Source organism: Hyperolius riggenbachi, chromosome 6 (genome assembly GCF_040937935.1).
Source record: "Hyperolius riggenbachi isolate aHypRig1 chromosome 6, aHypRig1.pri, whole genome shotgun sequence".
NCBI classification, from domain to species: Eukaryota; Metazoa; Chordata; class Amphibia; order Anura; family Hyperoliidae; genus Hyperolius; species Hyperolius riggenbachi.
Genome location: NC_090651.1, coordinates 146,257,709 through 146,277,232, shown reverse-complemented (window position 1 = coordinate 146,277,232; position 19,524 = coordinate 146,257,709). Strand labels below are relative to the sequence as shown.

The 19,524-nt window shown below is 40.8% G+C and overlaps 1 protein-coding gene across 11 annotated transcripts in view; it reads right to left on the bottom strand.

The window, feature by feature from the left end:
• Positions 1-19,524, bottom strand: part of NTNG1 (netrin G1) — a 448,295-nt gene that overhangs the window by 132,186 nt on the left and 296,585 nt on the right. For 7 of the 11 annotated variants that reach the window (XM_068240032.1, XM_068240038.1, XM_068240039.1 and 4 more), the window contains 2 exons: positions 15,202-15,240; positions 14,544-14,609 (listed from right to left, as the gene is read on the bottom strand). In XM_068240032.1, the coding sequence (XP_068096133.1) occupies positions 14,544-14,609; positions 15,202-15,240 (105 nt within the window). The remainder of the gene's footprint in view (positions 1-14,543; positions 14,610-15,201; positions 15,241-19,524) is intronic. The other 4 variants (XM_068240037.1, XM_068240040.1, XM_068240042.1 and 1 more) reach the window with 2 other exon arrangements.

Here is a 19,524-nt window from a genome sequence, read left to right as displayed (position 1 = left end):
CGAATCGATTAGTCTGACCTCTCTACTCTCACCAGGGAGCCCTTGTCTCTGGTGAGGGGCTCAGTACTGTTAGTACCCACCAGCTCCTTTGGTGAGGTGTTGCTAAACCTATCAGTTCTTACTGTTAGCACCAATCAATACACTCCGTGCAATAAAGCAAGCAAGAAGCAGAGCAGCTAATTAGCTGACCAAAATAGCGTGACCAAAAATGTGCACAAGCTAAAAAAGAGGTTGCCGGGGCCGCTCGCTATGGGAAGTGCGGCTACCACTTCCGCTATTAGTAGCCAACTAGCCACAGTTCCCATAGCGGTGACTATTTGTTGTTGCAAGGGGAGGGGGGATTTAGTTGCCCAGGGGGGGGGGGGTTAGTTGCCCGGGGGAGGGTTATTGATTGCCAGGGGAGGGCTATTAGTTTCCTGGAGGGAGGGTTATTAACTGCAGGGTGGGGTTACTAGTTGTAGGGGGATATTAGATGCCCACCAGGGGAGGGTTCTGTGTGAGAGTAGGGAGAGGTTAGGTTATAGTGAAATATTGGCAAATATTGCAGATATTTCACTATATCAATTAGGTTGTAGAATATCTGTAAAATTACCGATATTCTACTACTGCTATAAAATGCTCCCTTTTTATTTTTATTACGCCCATGCCCAAATTAGCATGCAGCGTTTTCAAATGTACACGCTAGGTGGGAATTTCTGGACGCTCTGTACTGCAAAAAGAGAATGGTTGCCATGGCTTCAAAGAAGTGCCATTTGAGCTTACTGTCATATTTGGAAATAAGAGCTCCTTGCTAATTAAAATACATTTTTCGTACAGTACAAAAATATTTGTGCAGCACCCATCTATGTTTATGGCAATCTTATAATGATAATGAAATTTCCCTGTATTATTTCGTGCTCTGACACAGGAGACCTGGGTTCGAATCTCGGCTCTGCCTGTTCAGTAAGCCAGCACCTATTCAGTAGGAGACCTTAGGCAAGTCTCCTTAACACTGCTACTGCCTATAGAGCGCATCCTAGTGGCTGCAGCTCTTGCGCTTTGAGTCCGCCAGGAGAAAAGCGCGATATAAATGTTATTTGTCTTGTCTTGTCTCTACTATAGCACACCAAAACCCAAAGCAAGCAATCCCAAAAAAAGCTTCTAAAGCCCCATCTACTCAATACTTTTTTTTTGTCTGATTCGATTCTTTGATTCAATTTGATTCAATCTGACTTGTCCGATCGGGTTTCGATTCGATTCAATTTGCCATTGCAAAACTATGGCAAATTGAGTCGATTCGATTCAATTCAATTTGCCATTGCAAAACAATGGCAAATTGAATCGAATCCCGATGGGACATGTCGGATTGAATCAAATCGGACAAAAAAATTGTATGGGCTTAACACTACAGAAGCTAAAGCTGTGTTTTGATTGGTAGCGACGATCGCACTGTGCCATTTCCATTGTTTCATTTGGAAATTACTATTCATAAAATCATTTGGTTTGTCCTTCCTTTAAAACAAGCATGAAATGTATTGCGAGAAAGATTATACTCATTCAACAAAACTGATAAAAATGTACAACACTGAAAAAAAATGCATTTGTATTCAGCCCGCTTTCATTTCTACAAATGGCGAAGGGTTTTGTGACCCCTTACAGCACCAAAAATTCTTAGCTCACTTAACCAAACAAAGCTGTAGATGATGAGAGGACAGGAATCTCTTGTAGATAATGGAATCCCTTGGCACTTAGCAGCTTGAAATTCATAAAAGAGCTGCAGGGTTTTACAATTCTCTGGTCTGTCTCTTGGGATTATCAGTGAAGCTCAAAACTGGCAGCTTTTACTTCTCCTTTTTTCCCCATTACTGTATGAGGTTAAATTCTAACTAGTCAATTAAAGTGAACCTGTTGTGATATAAATTCGGGAGCTACCACTGCTAACATTTCATTCCCCAAAATTGCTATTTTCCTGCTAAACATGTTCATCCTATGGCTACTGCAACTTCTCTCAACTGAGTCGTTGATATGGAACAGACATGCAATTTTGAACTTCTGAGTTCCCTGGCTGCATGACTGCTGCAAGTACCTATTTTACTAAAGATCCCCTTAAAGGAAACCAGAGACGAATGTAATTAAAATATTTATACATACCTGGGTCTTCCTCCAGCCCCATCCGCATGGATCGCTCACATGCCTCCGTCCTCAGTCTTCTCCATCTTCTTCATCATCTTCTTCAGTTCGGCAGTCGTGGTCAGTCTGAGCCAGAGCAGTGCGCGCTCTCCGTCTCTCTCCAGCAGAGAATACTACTGCACAGACGCAGAGGGAGACGGAGGGAGCGAACTGCACTGGCTCAGACTGGCCGCAACTGCCCAAACTAATGAAACCCGGTGAAGAATAAGAGGTGAAGACTGAGGACGGCGACGTGGGAGCGATCCGTGCAGATGGGGCTGGAGATGGAGAAGGCCCATGTATGTATAAATCTTTTAATTACATTCGTCTCTGGTACACTTTAAAGTGAGCCCAAGGTTGGAGTGATATGGAGGCTGCCATATTTAGTTCCTTTTAAGCAATACCAGTTGCCTGGCTGTCCTGCTGATCCTCTGCCTCTAATAGTTTCAGCCATAGACCCTGAACAAGCATGCAGCAGATCAGTTGTTTCTGACAATATAGTCAGATCAGACATGATGAGCTGCATGCTTGTTTCTGGTGTAATTCAGACAATACTGCAGCCAAATAGATCAGCAGAGCTGCCAGGCAACTGGTACTGTTTAAAAGGAAATAAATATGGCAGCCTCCATATCACTCTTACATCGGGTTCACTTTAACACATCAGCCTGCATTATGAGTATTGTAGCAATTTGCAAAAAAGGAAACACTGATTGTATGTAAAAAGGCCATTACCAATTTGTGATGCGAAATGCCAATGAGACGCACAGAGTATGTTAATCCTCCTAGCTCCTTACTGGCTGAATTAGGTCACATGGGATATCTCGTAGCTTGAACTTAATCAAAGAGCAGACTTATATTTTGTATGGACAGTCACAGGAACTTGTCGGTTGCACCCTGGTGATGCTAGCAATGATCCTTTTTCCATGTTTAAAAATGACCATAGCAGATATTTTTTGAGTTACAAAGTGTGAACTGACAGTTCATATTTTAACAAACACAAATGTATAAATAAGTCCCTAGGCACTGGGAGAAGATGCAGGTGATGCATTAGGACAAGAATAACAGCCAGGGGACTTTTTCCCATGGCTCTGTGTTTTCTCATCACAGTGCTGCATAAACTGAAATAAGGAATGATAGATAATTCTCTCTGCCATATGGAAAACAATGGAAGTCTCATAGCTAATTCCATTCATAGTGAAAGTATTAGCAGGAAGCAACATGTTTCTGGAGATCTGACTGTGAGTAATAATGCTGCTATGAGTAATTCATTTACTGCAGGCTCGTGCATAGCATTACACTTCCCTGACAATCAGTGAAGGAACACAATAACTTCACCGCTTTCAGTGTCACCATAAATATGCTCAGATTCTTCTAATTGTTATTATTAGAACTATACTTCTAATTGTTATTAGCACTGTACCAGTGACGTTATTGGAAATACCAGCAAAGAGTCTTCAGAACTAGTGGCCAGTAAGAGTTCCACCAAGCAACCCCACACTAGTCTGGGAACCATTGGCTAGCTAGTGTTGGGCGAACAGTGTTCGCCACTGTTCGGGTTCTGCAGAACATCACCCTGTTCGGGTGATGTTCGAGTTCGGCCGAACATCTGATGGTGTTCGACCAAACTGTGCGGCCATATGGCCGAACTAAGAGCACATGGCCGAACGTTCCCCGAATGTTCGGCTAGCGCTGTGATTGGCCGAACATGTCACGTATAGTGTTGGGCGAACATCTAGATGTTCGGGCCGAACATGGTCGCGATGTTCGGGTGTTCGAGCCGAACTCCGAACATAATGGAAGTCAATGGGGACCCGAACTTTCGTGCTTTGTAAAGCCTCCTTACATGCTACATACCCCAAATTTACAGGGTAGGTGCACCTTGGGAGTGGGTACAAGAGGAAAAATTTTTTTAGCAAAAAGAGCTTATAGTTTTTGAGAAAATCGATTTTAAAGTTTCAAAGGGAAAACTGTCTTTTAAATGCGGGAAATGTCTGTTTTCTTTGCACAGGTAAAATGCTTTTTGTCAGCATGCAGTCATAAATGTAATACAGATAAGAGGTTCCAGGAAAAGGGACCGGTAACGCTAACCCAGCAGCAGCACACGTGATGGAACAGGAGGAGGGCGGCGCAGGAGGAGAAGGCCACGCTTTGAGACACAACAACCCAGGCCTTGCATGAGGACAAGAAGCGTGCGGATAGCAATTTGCATTTTGTCGCCATGCAGTCATAAATGTAATACAGATGAGAGGTTCAATAAACAATAAACAGTAATTGGTGTTGTCCAGAATGCGCACAATGCGTGGGTCGCGTTCAATGCAGTCCTAGGCCGAAGAGGTCATAGCCTAGGGTCACAAAAACCTGTTTATTTGGGCAATTTCAATGGTGGCGAGTCTGACGTACATAAATCGCAGCAATGGCCGTTAGCAACGTCTGAATCTCACGAAATGTCTCATGCAGGTAGAAGACATATTGTTAGACTTGGGCTCCAAAGATGGGTTCCCTACATCTCTGCAAACCAGAGTTACAGGGCTCCAAATTTGGTAAAATCCCCCATAGGCTTTCATTGGGCCTCCTATTTACAGTTCCAAAATCTCACATCTTTTCAAAGGGCAATTGCTCAGCAGTGGCAAATTTTCTAGCATTGTAGGGACCCTTAGGGGGAACATGACTGGTGAGTTTCGGGCCCCTAGGCCAAAGAGGTCATAGCCTAGGGTCACAAAAACCTGTTTATTTGGGCAATTTCAATGGTAGTTATGCTGACGTACATAAATCTCAGCCATGGCCGTTAGCAACGTCTGAATTTCACGAAATGTCTCATGCAGGTAGAAGACATATTGTTAGACTTGGATTCCAAAGATGGGGTCCCTACATCTCTGCAAACCAGAGTTACAGGGGTCCAAAATTGGTAAAATCCCCCATAGGCTTTCATTGCCTCCCTATTTCACTTTCCAAAATCTCACATCTTTTCAAAGGGCAATTGCTCAGCAGTGGCACATTTTCTAGCATTGTAGGGACCCTTAGGGGGAACATGGGGAACTCACCAGTCATGTTCCCCCTAAGGGTCCCTACAATGCTAGAAAATTTGCCACTGCTGAGCAATTGCCCTTTGAAAAGATGTGAGATTTTGGAACTGTAAATAGGAGGCCCAATGAAAGCCTATGGGGGATTTTACCAAATTTGGAGCCCTGTAACTCTGGTTTGAAGAGATGTAGGGAACCCATCTTTGGAGCCCAAGTCTAACAATATGTCTTCTACCTGCATGAGACATTTCGTGAAATTCAGACGTTGCTAATGGCCATTGCTGCGATTTGTGTACGTCAGACTCGCCACCATTGAAATTGCCCAAATAAACAGGTTTTTGTGACCCTAGGCTATGACCTCTTCGGCCTAGGACTGCATTGAACGCGACCCACGCATTGTGCGCATTCTGGACAACACCAATTACTGTTTATTGTTTATTGAACCTCTCATCTGTATTACATTTATGACTGCATGGCGACAAAATGCAAATTGCTATCCGCACGCTTCTTGTCCTCATGCAAGGCCTGGGTTGTTGTGTCTCAAAGAGTGGCCTTCTCCTCCTGCGCCGCCCTCCTCCTGTTCCATCACGTGTGCTGCTGCTGGGTTAGCGTTACCGGTCCCTTTTCCTGGAACCTCTTATCTGTATTACATTTATGACTGCATGCCGACAAAAAGCATGTTACCTGTGCAAAGAAAACAGACATTTCCCGCATTTAAAAGACAGTTTTCCCTTTGAAACTTCAAAATCGATTTTCTCAAAACTATAAGCTCTTTTTGCTAATTTGTTTTCCCTCTTGTACCCACACCCAAGGTGCACATACCCTGTAAATTTGGGGTATGTAGCATGTAAGGAGGCTTTACAAAGCACGAAAGTTCGGGTCCCAATTGACTTCCATTATGTTCGGAGTTCGGCTCGAACACCCGAACATCGCGGCCATGTTCGGCCTGTTCGGCCCGAACCCGAACATCTAGATGTTCGCCCAACACCATGGCTAGCCAACAGGTTTGGCAATTGGTGCTAAGGATTTCGATTATGTCACTGATAAATGCATCATCTGGAAGTAGAGGATGTTGGGTAGGGTTGGTGATTGAATTTGGGATATTAAATTCAGAAACCCAAATTATCCCAAACACCACACTTCCGCCCCCGAGCAAGTGCACAGGGTCACAGGGAGTTCACTTACTTGCACTTTGGGTTTCTGAATTCAGTATCCTGAATTAAAACACTAAGGTTGGAATATGCTTTGTTGTGTGGTGAAGTAAAAAAGAGTAAAGCCTTGTACACATGCTAGACTGATTTTGGGCTGAGGTCGTCAGTCAGGGCCATCTCCGTCTAGAATCTATTGGGCCTCTCACGAACCTCGATACATCGCCAGGCATGATTCGCCTGGCAGATCTACTTGGCAGCATTTCTCAAATTCCTTCTGGAGTGCTTGTCTTGTGCTTAACCACACAGGTATTGATTTCATACACCTAATACATTAAAGCAAACCTGAAGCGGAAAAACCCTTAAGATATAATGAATTGTATGTGTAGTATGGATAATGAATAGAACATTAGTAGCAAAGAATAAAGACTAATTTTTTTTAATAACATTGCATCATACTGTCACAGTTGCAGTTTTAAAACAACACTCTGACCTATATGCAATTAACTTTTTTATACTGAGTTATCTCCTAGGAGATAATTTTTATATTCTCTTTAAAATAGGCAGTTTACAATTGAAAAAGTATCCAAATGTTGGTGAAAAAATACCATCAAAATTATTTTGAGTATTTTTTTGCTTGCTGGTGGTTTGAAAGGCATTTTATTGACAAGTTTGAAAATATCACCTAGGAGAAAACCCAGGTGAAAAAATTAATTGCATATGGACCTCTGTCTTTAAAGCTATAAAACAAAGCAGAAATGTTGACCCTTTCAACTTTTCTGCAGTAAAACCTTATGTCAAGCTATCTCTCACTGGTTCTTGGCAGTTTAAGTGCTTCAGAAAACAGGACTGTATTCAGCCCAAGTTGGGTCAAATAGCCAAGAGAAGCTCTTTTGCATAGATAACAACTGAAGTTGTTTAACTGAAGTTTTTTTTTTTACTCTTATCTTTGCGACCAATGTTCTATTTCATGCTTTCTAGCTGAACTACTGTACACATATTCGACTAATTTTCTCATAAGTTTATTTTTGCTTCAGGTTTGCTTTAACTATCTCACCACTTAATAAGTGAGGTTGTTTGTTTGCAAAACATGCTCTCTTGGCATGACTCGAAAACATTTTCCCTTAAAGCGGATCTGAGATGAAAAACTAAGAATAACTAGTAACTTGTCTATATACTGTATCTTATATAAAGTTTAGATTTAGAGAGTAGAGTTTACACAGCAAATCTAGCTGCAAACAGCTTTAATAGAAAATTATTATTTCTTCCTGTGATACAATGACTGCAGCCATGTTGTTTGTAAACATTACACAGAGGCAGCCTTATCTGTATCTTGATCACTCAGCCTGTGAAAAAACCTAATCCCCCCTCCTCCCTCCTCCCCTCTGCCTCTGAAATCAATGGCTAGTAACACCTCCTCCTCTTCCTGCCCAGACTGAGCTCCCATGAGCCCTTACTACTGCCAAGGCTCTCTGAAAACCTGTGGGCATGGTTTATTTAGTTTATAGGGAATTAGAGTATTAAAACAAAAGCAAAACAGTATTTGGCTTGAGGAATGTCCTATAGACAATAGGAAAGCAACACAATTATGCAATGAGTAAAAGTTCACCTCGGATCCACTTTAATTAATTTACTTTTTCTCCTAAGTTTTCTCCCAGGTGATATTTTCACACCTTATTAATTCATTGCCTTTTAAGCCACCAGTGAGCAAGAAAGTACTCAGTACAGTACTTTTTTTTTACCAACTTTTTGGTATTTTTTTCAATTGTAGAGTGCTGAAAAGTTATTTTAAACAGCTCTTAACAGATCGTTTAAAAAGATTAAAAATTATCTCCTAGGTAAAAACTTAGGAGAAAAAATGAATCGAATAACTTCCATTGTCTGTGTTTTATAGCTGATTGTCCTGGGCTGTGTGCTGCCGACAGCAACAGGTACTTTACTGTAGAGGAAGCACGTTTGCTAGTTATGGAGAAAGGTCGATGATATTTATGATAATTAAGTTCTTGTCAACAAAAAATGACTGATTATTGAGTGATATCTACATGTATTTTTTGGGAAAGCAAAAGAGCAAATGAGCAAACAAATAAATGGTTTGTCAATTGTTTATCACAGCAATGCTGTACTTTTTTTTTTTTTGCAAGTGATGCCATGGCAACAAAGCTTGACACAGATGCTCACGTTCTATCTGTGCAAGTCATCAAGAGTTCTGTGCCCACCATTATTTTCTTTTAGGTTAAAATGTTTTGCCAAAGTTGTAGGTACCAAGAGGTTAGTGGTATGCTTTTATTTGACTTATGCGACTAGAAAGTCTGTTTACTTTTTTAAATTATTTTACCCCATTGGTCTATTCTCCACCTAAGACCTAGCATACCTTGCACTGGTGCAGAATACTGTTACCCCTGCCATAACCCTACTATTTGCCCCCAGAATTCAAAACTTAAAGAGGAACTCCAGTGAAAATAATGTAGTTAAAAAAGTGCTTCATTTTTTTACCATAATTATGTATAAATGATTTAGTCAGTGTTTGCTCATTGTAAAATCTTTCCTCTCCCCAATTTACATTCTGACATTTATTGCATGGTGACATTTTTACTGTGGGCAGGTTATGTAGCTGATGCTAGCTGTTTTGGCTGTTAGAGGCAGTTGTAAACAGCTATTTCCTGTCTGTGAACCTTGTTACATTGTAACAAACTGCCAAAAGTACCACGGTCCCAGAGCTTCTTGTGGGAGAGGTTTCAGCACAAAATCAGTCATACAGCGCCCCCTGATGGTCTGTTTGTGAAAAGCATTATATTTCTCATGTAAAAGGGGGTATCAGCTACTGATTGGGATAAAGTTCAATTCTAGGTTGGAGTTTCTCTTTAAGCCCAATCTACACAATACGATTCTTTATACGATTCGATTACAATTCTATTTACGATTCGATTAAATCCGCCATTTCCGATCAGGATTTGATTCGATGCAATTCGATTTGCCATTGTGTTGAATTGCAAATCGAACTGAATCGAATCCCAATCGGACATGTCAGATTTAATCGAATTGTAAATAGAATTGTAATTGAATCGTACAAAGAATCGTATCGTGTAGATTGGGCTTTAAGGTGGCCACACACGATACAATAAAATGATCCGATTTTACAGTAGTTCGATAAAAACGATCGTACCTCTCGAAAAAATCAAAAGCTTTTTTTTTTCATTCGACTGAAAAATCCAATCGGATTTCCCTTTTTTTTCTATTTCAATCGATCCAGAATACCAGATATTTCTCTTCAATTTCTACAAAGATTGTATGGTGTGTGTTAGATTGTTGATGTATTAATATACACACCCTAGCAATTTTCTCTGAGTTTCTAATCATTTTTATCATAATTGAGGAAAAAATTGAACATAGGTGTGTGGTACATTGGTCATATTTTTGAAATGTTACAATCAGTCAGAAAAATTCATTGCAATTCTTAAATTGAACAGATATTTAAAAAATTCTATGGTGTGTGGCCACCTTAAGAATGACCGAACCTCACAACCCTGGATCCTAAATATTATATCCACTGAAAAAAAAAGAGAGAACTAATGTGCACCTTCCTTCTCCCACGTACTAAATCATGCATCCTACCTAAAACTACACTCTCATCTGGGAACATCCTACCCTTTATAAGCTAAAGGAAGTCAATCCCCTTAACAAAATATCACACACACACACACACTCACACTCACACTCACACTCACTCACACACACACACACACACACACACACACACACACACACACACACACACACACACTCACACGTACTCACACACACTCACACACACTCACACTCACTCACTCACACACACACACACACTCACACACACACACTCACACACACTCACACACACTCACACACACTCACACACACACACTCACACACACTCACACACACTCACACACACTCACACACACACACTCACACACACTCACACACACACACTCACACACACTCACACTCACTCACACACACACACACACACACACACGCACACACACACACACACACACACACACTCACTCACTCACTCACTCACACACACACACACACTCACACACACACACACACACTCACACACTCACACACACTCACACACACACACACACACACACTCACACACACTCACACACACTCACACACACTCACACACACTCACACACACTCACACACACTCACACACACACACTCACACACACACACTCACACACACACACACTCACACACACACACTCACACACACACACTCACACACACACACTCACACACTCACACACACACTCACTCACACTCACTCACACACTCACACACACACTCACACTCACTCACTCACTCACTCACACACACACACACACACACACACACACACACACACACACACACACACTCACACACACACACACACACACACACACACACACACACACACACACACACACACACACACACACACACACACACGTGATTGCAGAAGGAAAATCCCAGCAAACAGTCACTTTGGTCCTTGGTTTCCTTGTACTGGCAAAGTGAAGAAAACAAAAACATAACAGAACCCTATACTGTAGAAAAATATAACACATTCAACACCAAAACAGCAAAAAAAAAAGTTTACAATTAAAAACAAGTATCAAAAGTATACTTGTAAAACATGACAAACAAAAGGATGTGCTTAGCTATTTCATTAATAATGTGATTTATATAAAAATATTACATACCGATTAAAGATAAGTGAAATAGTATGAAAATTAGCTTTCTGGTGAACTGGAATTCTCCTGAATATGCCTCACAGATCTCTGTACTCAGTGAATATCTTTACTGACAGGTAACTGGTATTCATAAACCACATGACTCTTAGCAGATGAGATTAACTACATTCACACATTCAAAAGAAATCAAAAATCATAAATTAACAATAATAATACCACTCGCTGTTTTCACCAGATTTCTAGCTTGCTATTTATTTTTTCACCTGACTTAGATTAACCCCTCCACGATTGAGGGTATTTTATATCTTGAAGAAAAAAACAACCTTCGCAATTCTTCACTGTTTGTAATATTTAACTGCTTTGCATACTGACACAAACGTAGGAGTACTTTTTTGGGACATTTATGGGGATTTTATTTCATCAGTTTTTTTTTTTATTTAAAAAAAATCTGAAAGTTTTATGCAACATAACAGGGTAAGGGCAAGTCTGAAGTCAGAGAATGCAAATGTTTATCCATGCTATTTAGTATAAATATCACATAGTTTTTAGCATGTGGAATCTTCAGAATTCCATAGGGACCAACTGTTGCAGATGTACTAATGAAATGGTCAATAAGGTCCATGTAGATAGATACGGTGATGACTAATTACCCAGTCCTTATGCACCCAGGCTACCTCATATTGCATGTTTTAATCTAAACACCAACAATATAGTCACATCAGCAATATTATGTTTAGTGATGCTATCATTTGTTATAGTTGCTATCATTTGTTATAGTTATGTAATACAAGTGGGGAATAGTTAAAGCAAGAAGAAGAGGTGGTTTATGTATTTGAAGGCCTGTGTGAAGAAACCAAGGATGGGAGGGTGGGAGATTAGTGGCTCAACAATCAGCTTTTTTGGCCTGAGCCACACGTAGTCAGATTGCCAAGAGATCTTTCTTAGGTGAAAATTGGTCAGGAGAGGGGATCACATTTTCAAAGAGTATGTAGTGAAACAACCTTAACATACTTCTACATTTTTTAAATAAATAATTTAATTATGCTGACTAGCATCAAACATTACAAAACAGCATTTTCATTTCAATTATTCCTACAAAATTTGATTTCTGGGCTAGCAAAAGTGGGTGATATTAATTAACTGCATTATCTGTAAATAAGCATGCTTATTTCAGGTTTAATTTTAATTATTATTTACTATGTTAAAATTATTTAATTTAATTTTTCCCAATATCCCTTTCCGCTCTCAGCACAGTGACAAGCTTGCTTTCACACTGGCTTGTCACATGATCAAGTCACATGATCACCAGCCAATGAACTCCATCCATTAAGCTGTTCTGTTTTACTGTTTTGCTATAGCAGCCAAAGATGTCAGAGTGGCAGCAGCCAGGTAAACTCAGAGCTCATAGCTCTGCCTCACATGGAAGTGCTTAGGGCAGCAAAATCCACGACCAAGAGAGTCGTGGATTTTGCAGGGGAGAGGGAGGGCGAGTTAGGGGCGATTTAGATAGTTTACAGCGGCGGGAATGCGGCGGTTTAGTTAGGGCTAAGATATTAAACATATTTGTTAAATAAAAATCCTTTTTAAAGGGCATGTTGTTGATAAGGTGTGAAAAAGTGAACTGAATAGGGCCACAGACTCTTATAAAAATGACTTGCTTGGGATTGCTTAAAGGAATACTGTAGGGGGGTCGAGGAAAATTAGTTGAACTTACCCGGGGCTTCTAATGGTCCCCCGCAGACATCTTGCGCCCACACAGCCACTCACCGATGCTCCGGCCCCGCCTCGGGTTCACTTCTGGAATTTCAGACTTTAAAGTCTGAAAACCACTGCGCCTGCGTTGCTGTGTTCTCGCTCCCACTGATGTCACCAGGAGCGTACTGCGCAGGCACAGACCATACTGGGCTTGTGCTATACATGCCTGGTGACGTCAGTGGGAGCGAGGATACGGCAATGCAGACGCAGTGGTTTTCAGACTTTAAAGTCTGAAATTCCAGAAGTGAACTGGAGGCGGGGCCGGAGCATTGGGGAGTGGCTGAGCGGGCACAGGATGTCTGCAGGAGACCATTAGAAGTGTAAGTTCAACTCATTTTCCCCCGACCCCCCTACAGTATTCCTTTAAGTCTACTATTTCCTTCTCAAAATAGGGTTAACCATTGAGCTTTAGGTATTTTGGGGATAAAGGGGGACTACCCTCAGAATACTGCCTGGGGGCCTCACAATACTCTTGGCTTTTCCAAGCATACAAGTTTATGTAAATTGGAAAGGTGTGTGAAAGAGAATAGTAGGAGACTTTGTGGGCAAACAGCAATCCAACCCGAATGTACAGTATAACTATCCTTAATCAGATGAAGGTACCTTAAAGTGGATCCGAGGTGAACTTTTACACATTGCATAATTGTGTTCCTTTCCTATTGTTTATAGGGCATTCTTCAAGCCAAATACTTTTTTGTTTTTGTTTTAATACTCTAATTCCCTATAAACTAAAAAAGCCACGCCCACAGGGTTTCAGAGAGCCTTGGCAGTAGCAAGGGCTCATGGGAGCTCAGTCTGGGCAGGAGGAGGGGGAGGTGTTACTAGCCATTGATTTCAGAGGCAGAGGGGAGGAGGGAGGAGGAAAGTGGATTAGGCTGATGGCTCAAGATGCAGATAAGCCTGCCTCTGTGTAATGTTTACAAACAACATGGCGGCTGTCATTGTTTTACAGAAATAAATAATCATATTCTATTAAAACTGTTTGCAGCTAGATTTGCTGTGTAAACCATCCAAACTTTAGATAAGATATATAGACAAGTTACTTGTTATAGTTCGTTTTTCATCTCGGATCCGCTTTAAGCCAGGGATCACACTAGAGATCAAGGACAATTCTCTACATCTGAAAATGCATGGAAATTAAGTGACCCAGGCTGATCATGGGATTTTTTGTATGTGAAAAAACAAGGTACCCTGCAGCATAATTCTCATAGCCAAATATCAGCACTGTCAGCTGCTTTGGTGATTCGCGTTAAAATGTGAATTATGCGCGCGCACAAAAATATTAATCCGCTATTGTTTTCTGTGTGTATAAGAGTGGTCCCAGCCTCACTGTTAAGTTCTCATGCATATAATACAGAGGTATTTAGCAATACACCAAGTCATTAAAACATATAAGGAGCAATGTAAATTTCAGTGACAATTTTGACGTGACTAGCTAAAGATCATAAAAAGATATAAAGAGATAAATAAGAATGTGATTTTTTTATATGTTTCATCTAACAAGAAAACCTGCATTCATTTTAATCAACCAATAAGAATACTTTGAATATACTTGTTGTTCCACTTGGATGGAGGTATGCTTATTAGCAATACATTTCCTATTAGCAATTAATATCGCTAGTGCTATTTCTCAAGTTATTGTTTTTTTCCCCTTGCTTAGATAATACAGTGTAAAACAATCACAAGGATTGTGTTAACCAAGGCGATCCTATATAAAATGAGCTGATTCGTGGACATCCTACCTGGCTTCTTGTTTGCAACATCTAGGAAAGAAGCATTCGTCTTTATCCTATCAAAGTTTGGAGGCGCTGTGCGTGGCGGGGAGAAATTGTCAGTCATTATTTGCTATGTTAATCACAAAGGGATTTTGTACAGAAGTGAAGCAGGAGAAGGAGGAGTTGTACTGTGGATTGCATTGGGGGTAGCCATACTTGAAATAAGAGCAGCATATCACATACAGTGAGATGAAACTGTAACTCCATTCAGTTAAAGCACTTAAAATATTTGTTTATAAAATGAAAAAAAAAAAGAAAATAGAATGGATTTTGTGTGTGTATGTGGATATTTATAGGCAGGGACACAAATTCATAAACACAACATTAATAGCCCATTACATCCACAGAACACTCCAATAATGCTACGCCTACAGCACAGGTTGCACAATGTTGTAACTATTTCATCTACAAGGGAAGACTGGATATATTTTAGGAAATGCCATCTACTAATTACATAAAACTTCTATATAGCACTTTTATTGTTGCCTATGCACACACAATAGAACAAAAAACATACAATTATGATCTAAGGAAATATTCTATGGCTTTATCATTGGAAAGAAGGTTTGGCGAGACATACATAGGTATTAGGCATACATTTAGAGACACAGCAGAAGGTTGTTACCTGCAGTGATGGTTTGCTTCCGTTTGTTGTCCTTTACAGCTTGCGTAAAAAGACAGGTTTGACTAATTTAGTCAATGAAATAATAAATACAGACACATAATAAACTATAGTTATACCTGATGATAGGATATCTCTGATATTATTGCTGTCAGTGGACAATGAAAAAGTTGTTATCAGGTCCCAACACTACTCCCTAATAATGGAATATTTTTCTGCTTCTAAGTCAGTGTCCCACTTCGGAACCAATTTCTAGAAGCACAACAGCTGAATCTTAACAACCATTTTAGGAACTTTAAAGGACAACTGAAGTGAGAAGAATATGGAGGCTGCCATATTTTTCTCCCTTTAAACAATACCAGTTGCCTGGCTAAACTATTTGGCTCCAGTAGTGTCTGAATAACACCAGAAATAAGATCTGACAATAATGTCAGAAACACCTGATCTGCTGGATTCCTTTTCAGGGTCTATGGCTAAAAGTATTAGAGACAGAGGATCAGCAGGATAGCCAGGCAACTGGTATTGCTTAAAAGGAAATACATATGGCAGCCTCTATATTCCTGTCACTACAGTTGTCCTTTAAATAAAAATTAAAAAACATTTGACATAACTTTTTTTTTTTTTTACAAAGTTTCAGTCACATACTAGATATAGTTATAACTGCTTGCTTTTTATTATCCTATCCCTCAGTTTGAAATTAGAGACTGAAAAGTCATCTTACGAAAAAGCAACTGTGAATATATTTGTGCCTTTGAAAAACAGAAGGTATTTGCAATAATTCAGCTGTGAGCAACTGTGGTTTCCCATGATGCGTCACTGCAGACTAAGCAAATCATCAAGGAGTACTATCAAACTTTACCAATGTCTGTCTGTAGCATAAATCAAAATTACAACAACAGTCTGTGCGAAAACAGCATATGTTTCTGCTGTGCAGTGTAGCTTTTTTTAAAAAAAAATATACCTTATAGACGGCATCTGACACACTGACGGCGACGGGTAATGGGGCAGCTCATTACGTGAGAGGGGATTTATTTTTTACAGCGCGGCAGTGAATTATCCTAGTTTCATGTTCCCCCACATCAGAGCGCACTATACAGCGAGTGACCCGCCGAAGCCTGCTATGAGGAGCGAGAGACAACTGCTCTCGCTCCTATTCTGCCCAGCCAATCCGCCCCACAGGGAGACTTCCGTGCGTCGGGCTGCCATTGCTACGCAACTGAAAGCATAAGCTGGAGGAGGGCGCGTCACTGCTCCTGAATGCATCGGAAGCAGGAGCCGAAGGGAAGGATCATAACGCGCCCTCCTCCAGCTTATGCTTTCCGTTGCGTAGCATAGGCAGCCCGACACACAGAAGTCTCCCTCTGGGGCAGATTGGCTGGGCAGAATAGGAGCGAGAGCGGTTGTCTCGCGCTCCTCATAGCAGGCTTCAGCGGGTCACTCGCTGTATAGTGCGCTCTGATGTGGGGGAACATGAAACTAGGATAATTCACTGCCGCACTGTAAAAAAGGAATCCCCTCTCACGTAATGAGCTGCCCCATTACCCGTCGCCGTCAGTGTGTCAGATGCCATCTATAAGGTATATTTAAAAAAAAAAGCTACACTGCACAGCAGAAAGATATGCTGTTTTCGCACAGACTGTTGTTGCAATTTTGATTTATGCTACAGACAGAAATTGGTAAAGTTTGATAGTACTCCTTTAACTTTTAGCTCCTTATAGTTTCCTAGTGGTTCTGGGTCACAAAGTGCTATCTGGGTATTCTGTAGTGCTGGTCTAAGTCCTATCCCATAGAGGCTTACCGTCCACTGATGAGAACCAGATAGTCAGAACCAGCAGTATGCATATTGGATTGATGTGACTGTGCAACATTTATAAGCCATAGGCTTGCTAGGCACCAGTGGTTCTGGATGTCCCCAGCGCTATCATGGAGCGCGCTGTTTTCTAGTTGCTGCAGGCCACTCGCTCTACCTGTGATCACAGTGAGCCTATTACATTAGCTCACAGTGATCACAGGGCCAGAAGCCAATAAAATGTCATAGCAATGGCAGAGCAAGAGGGCTTCAGCGACGCGTGTACAAGGAGAGCGATGGGTCAATGTGGCGTGACAATGGTGAGCCCCCTTTAGAGGCCAGAAACTACTGGTACTCAAGTGGTTAAGAAGGCAAAAAAATATATTCAGCATTGTTTTTTTAGTAAGAGGGCTTTTTGGTCTCTTTTAGCCGCTTTTACTTTCTTAGTGGTTCTGCGTCACCATGAGCTATCTGAGTTTGATTTTACTGTCAATAATGATGGGACAGAATGCTGATGGTTATAAACAGGGTACTCTGGAAATGGAATGGTTTAATGGCAATTCTGTGTTTAAAGTCCACTGCAGAAGCAGAATTACACCATCTACTATTAAGACTTATTCATTCACAAAAACTTTTGCTTCTTTTTATTTGTCCAGAGTGGATAATTAACATGGTATGCGGCAGAGGAAAATGCAGGAGGTAACAATCAGGGTGGCTAATCAGATTCAGCAGGTATTTAACCTGTATTTAATCAGCCACAGAATGTGTGCCGTTTACGTTTGTCAGTTACAATAGACATAGGTAATTACATTTACAGTGTGACATGCTGTGTGGCGACTTACATAGCGGGAGGTTTTATGTTAACTCAATTTACATGTAAATAAATCACGATGCAAAAGATTTTCTGATTTCCCAATCATTACTTCAGTAGCAAAATGACAGATGTGCTTTATTGAAATATACCTTTGAAATTTATATTGATGACTTTGGCCACTGCTGCAAGCTATTTATGAGTTTGGTCTGGGGAAGGGGCTAGAGAGAAGCAGCATTATAACTGAACAAAGAACTGACCCCAAGTGAAGGTAATGTCCATGTTCCCCTATGGCTCAGTTCACATTATATACATTTTAACTGAAAGCTTTTTCACAATACACGGCTATGGAACAACTGATCAGTTAAAATGCATGTTTGTCAACGTACAATGTGAAAGAGTAGATGTGGTACTGATCTTCCTTGCATGTGACAAATACATGCCTCAGTGCTATTTAGACAGTATATCAAAATGGTCAATTTAAGAAATGTGTTGTCAGGACCAGCTAGCAAAATTAGGTAAACTGATTATTTCCATAGAGGATCCCTAAGGGGGGCCGATCCTGTGCAGTGTGCAAAGCAGAGCTGCGGCTGTGTCATACATAACCTTGTTCAAGTGGAGCGACATATCTTTAGTGAAGAGAGGAGAAAGGACATGTTGCACCACTGGACCAAGGTAATGTATGCCACTGCTCTGCTTTGCATGTTGCACAAGACCTGGCCTCCTTAGCCAACTGCCCCACCCTGGGCCGAACGCACTGCAATCTTGTGGGGGTTACATAGGAGAATCCAGTCTGTGGAGTTTTGCTGGGTGGCCAGCCAGGCTTACATTATGCCTCTGGCAACGTATGAAGCTTTGCACATTGCACGCCTATACTTTTTGCAATAAAAATAAGGAAAGTACCTGGCTAGCTTCATCCTGTTGCTCCTTTCTTCAAGCATGCAGACAGTGGGAGTTGCTTCTTCAGCACACAGCACATCACCATGACCCAACCCACATTCTCCCTCTGCGAGGTAATTATTTGTGGCCAGCAAAACTCAACAGCTTAAAAGTCTCATAATCTTCCTATACAGTTCTTCCCTTTTCTGTTTGCAATAGGGCATTGAACCAATAAAATTGCAAACGTTTCAACAGGAAATTATCCTAAAGGAGCTAGCCAACCAGGTCCTATTAATATATTTATTGCATAAAATTACAGATATACAATGCATAAAACTTTGTAGATTGCAAATAAATGCCCATGTACTTTCGAATGCATTAAGAAGTCGAAGACCTAATCAGGGCATTAAGTTGGTGTGTTCATAAAATCATAACCTCAGTGAACTATCAGTTTGATAAAAAGAGGGATTTTAGGACGGGGAACAAACTGTTGCATCCTGTATGAATAAAACGTAATGGATAGATTTGTCACCGGAACTCTGAAATGACTTATAGCTTGGTGACATTTATTGGGAGCCCACTGCCACCATAAAACACGTGCAATGATGCGCTGGCCTCAGTCAATTAAACAAAATGAGGTTTCACATAATAGTTCATCATACTAGGGCACATAGGCCTTTTTCTGACAATCACACTATAGTAAACATTCCGTGAATTTGAAATCTTGGAATTAAAGAAAAAAATGTCAGGTTTAGCAATACACCAAGGGCGAGTGGGCCTTAGGGCAATGCACTGGCAGAAAAAATGCACACTGACATTTATGAGTCACTGACCTGGAACAAATGTG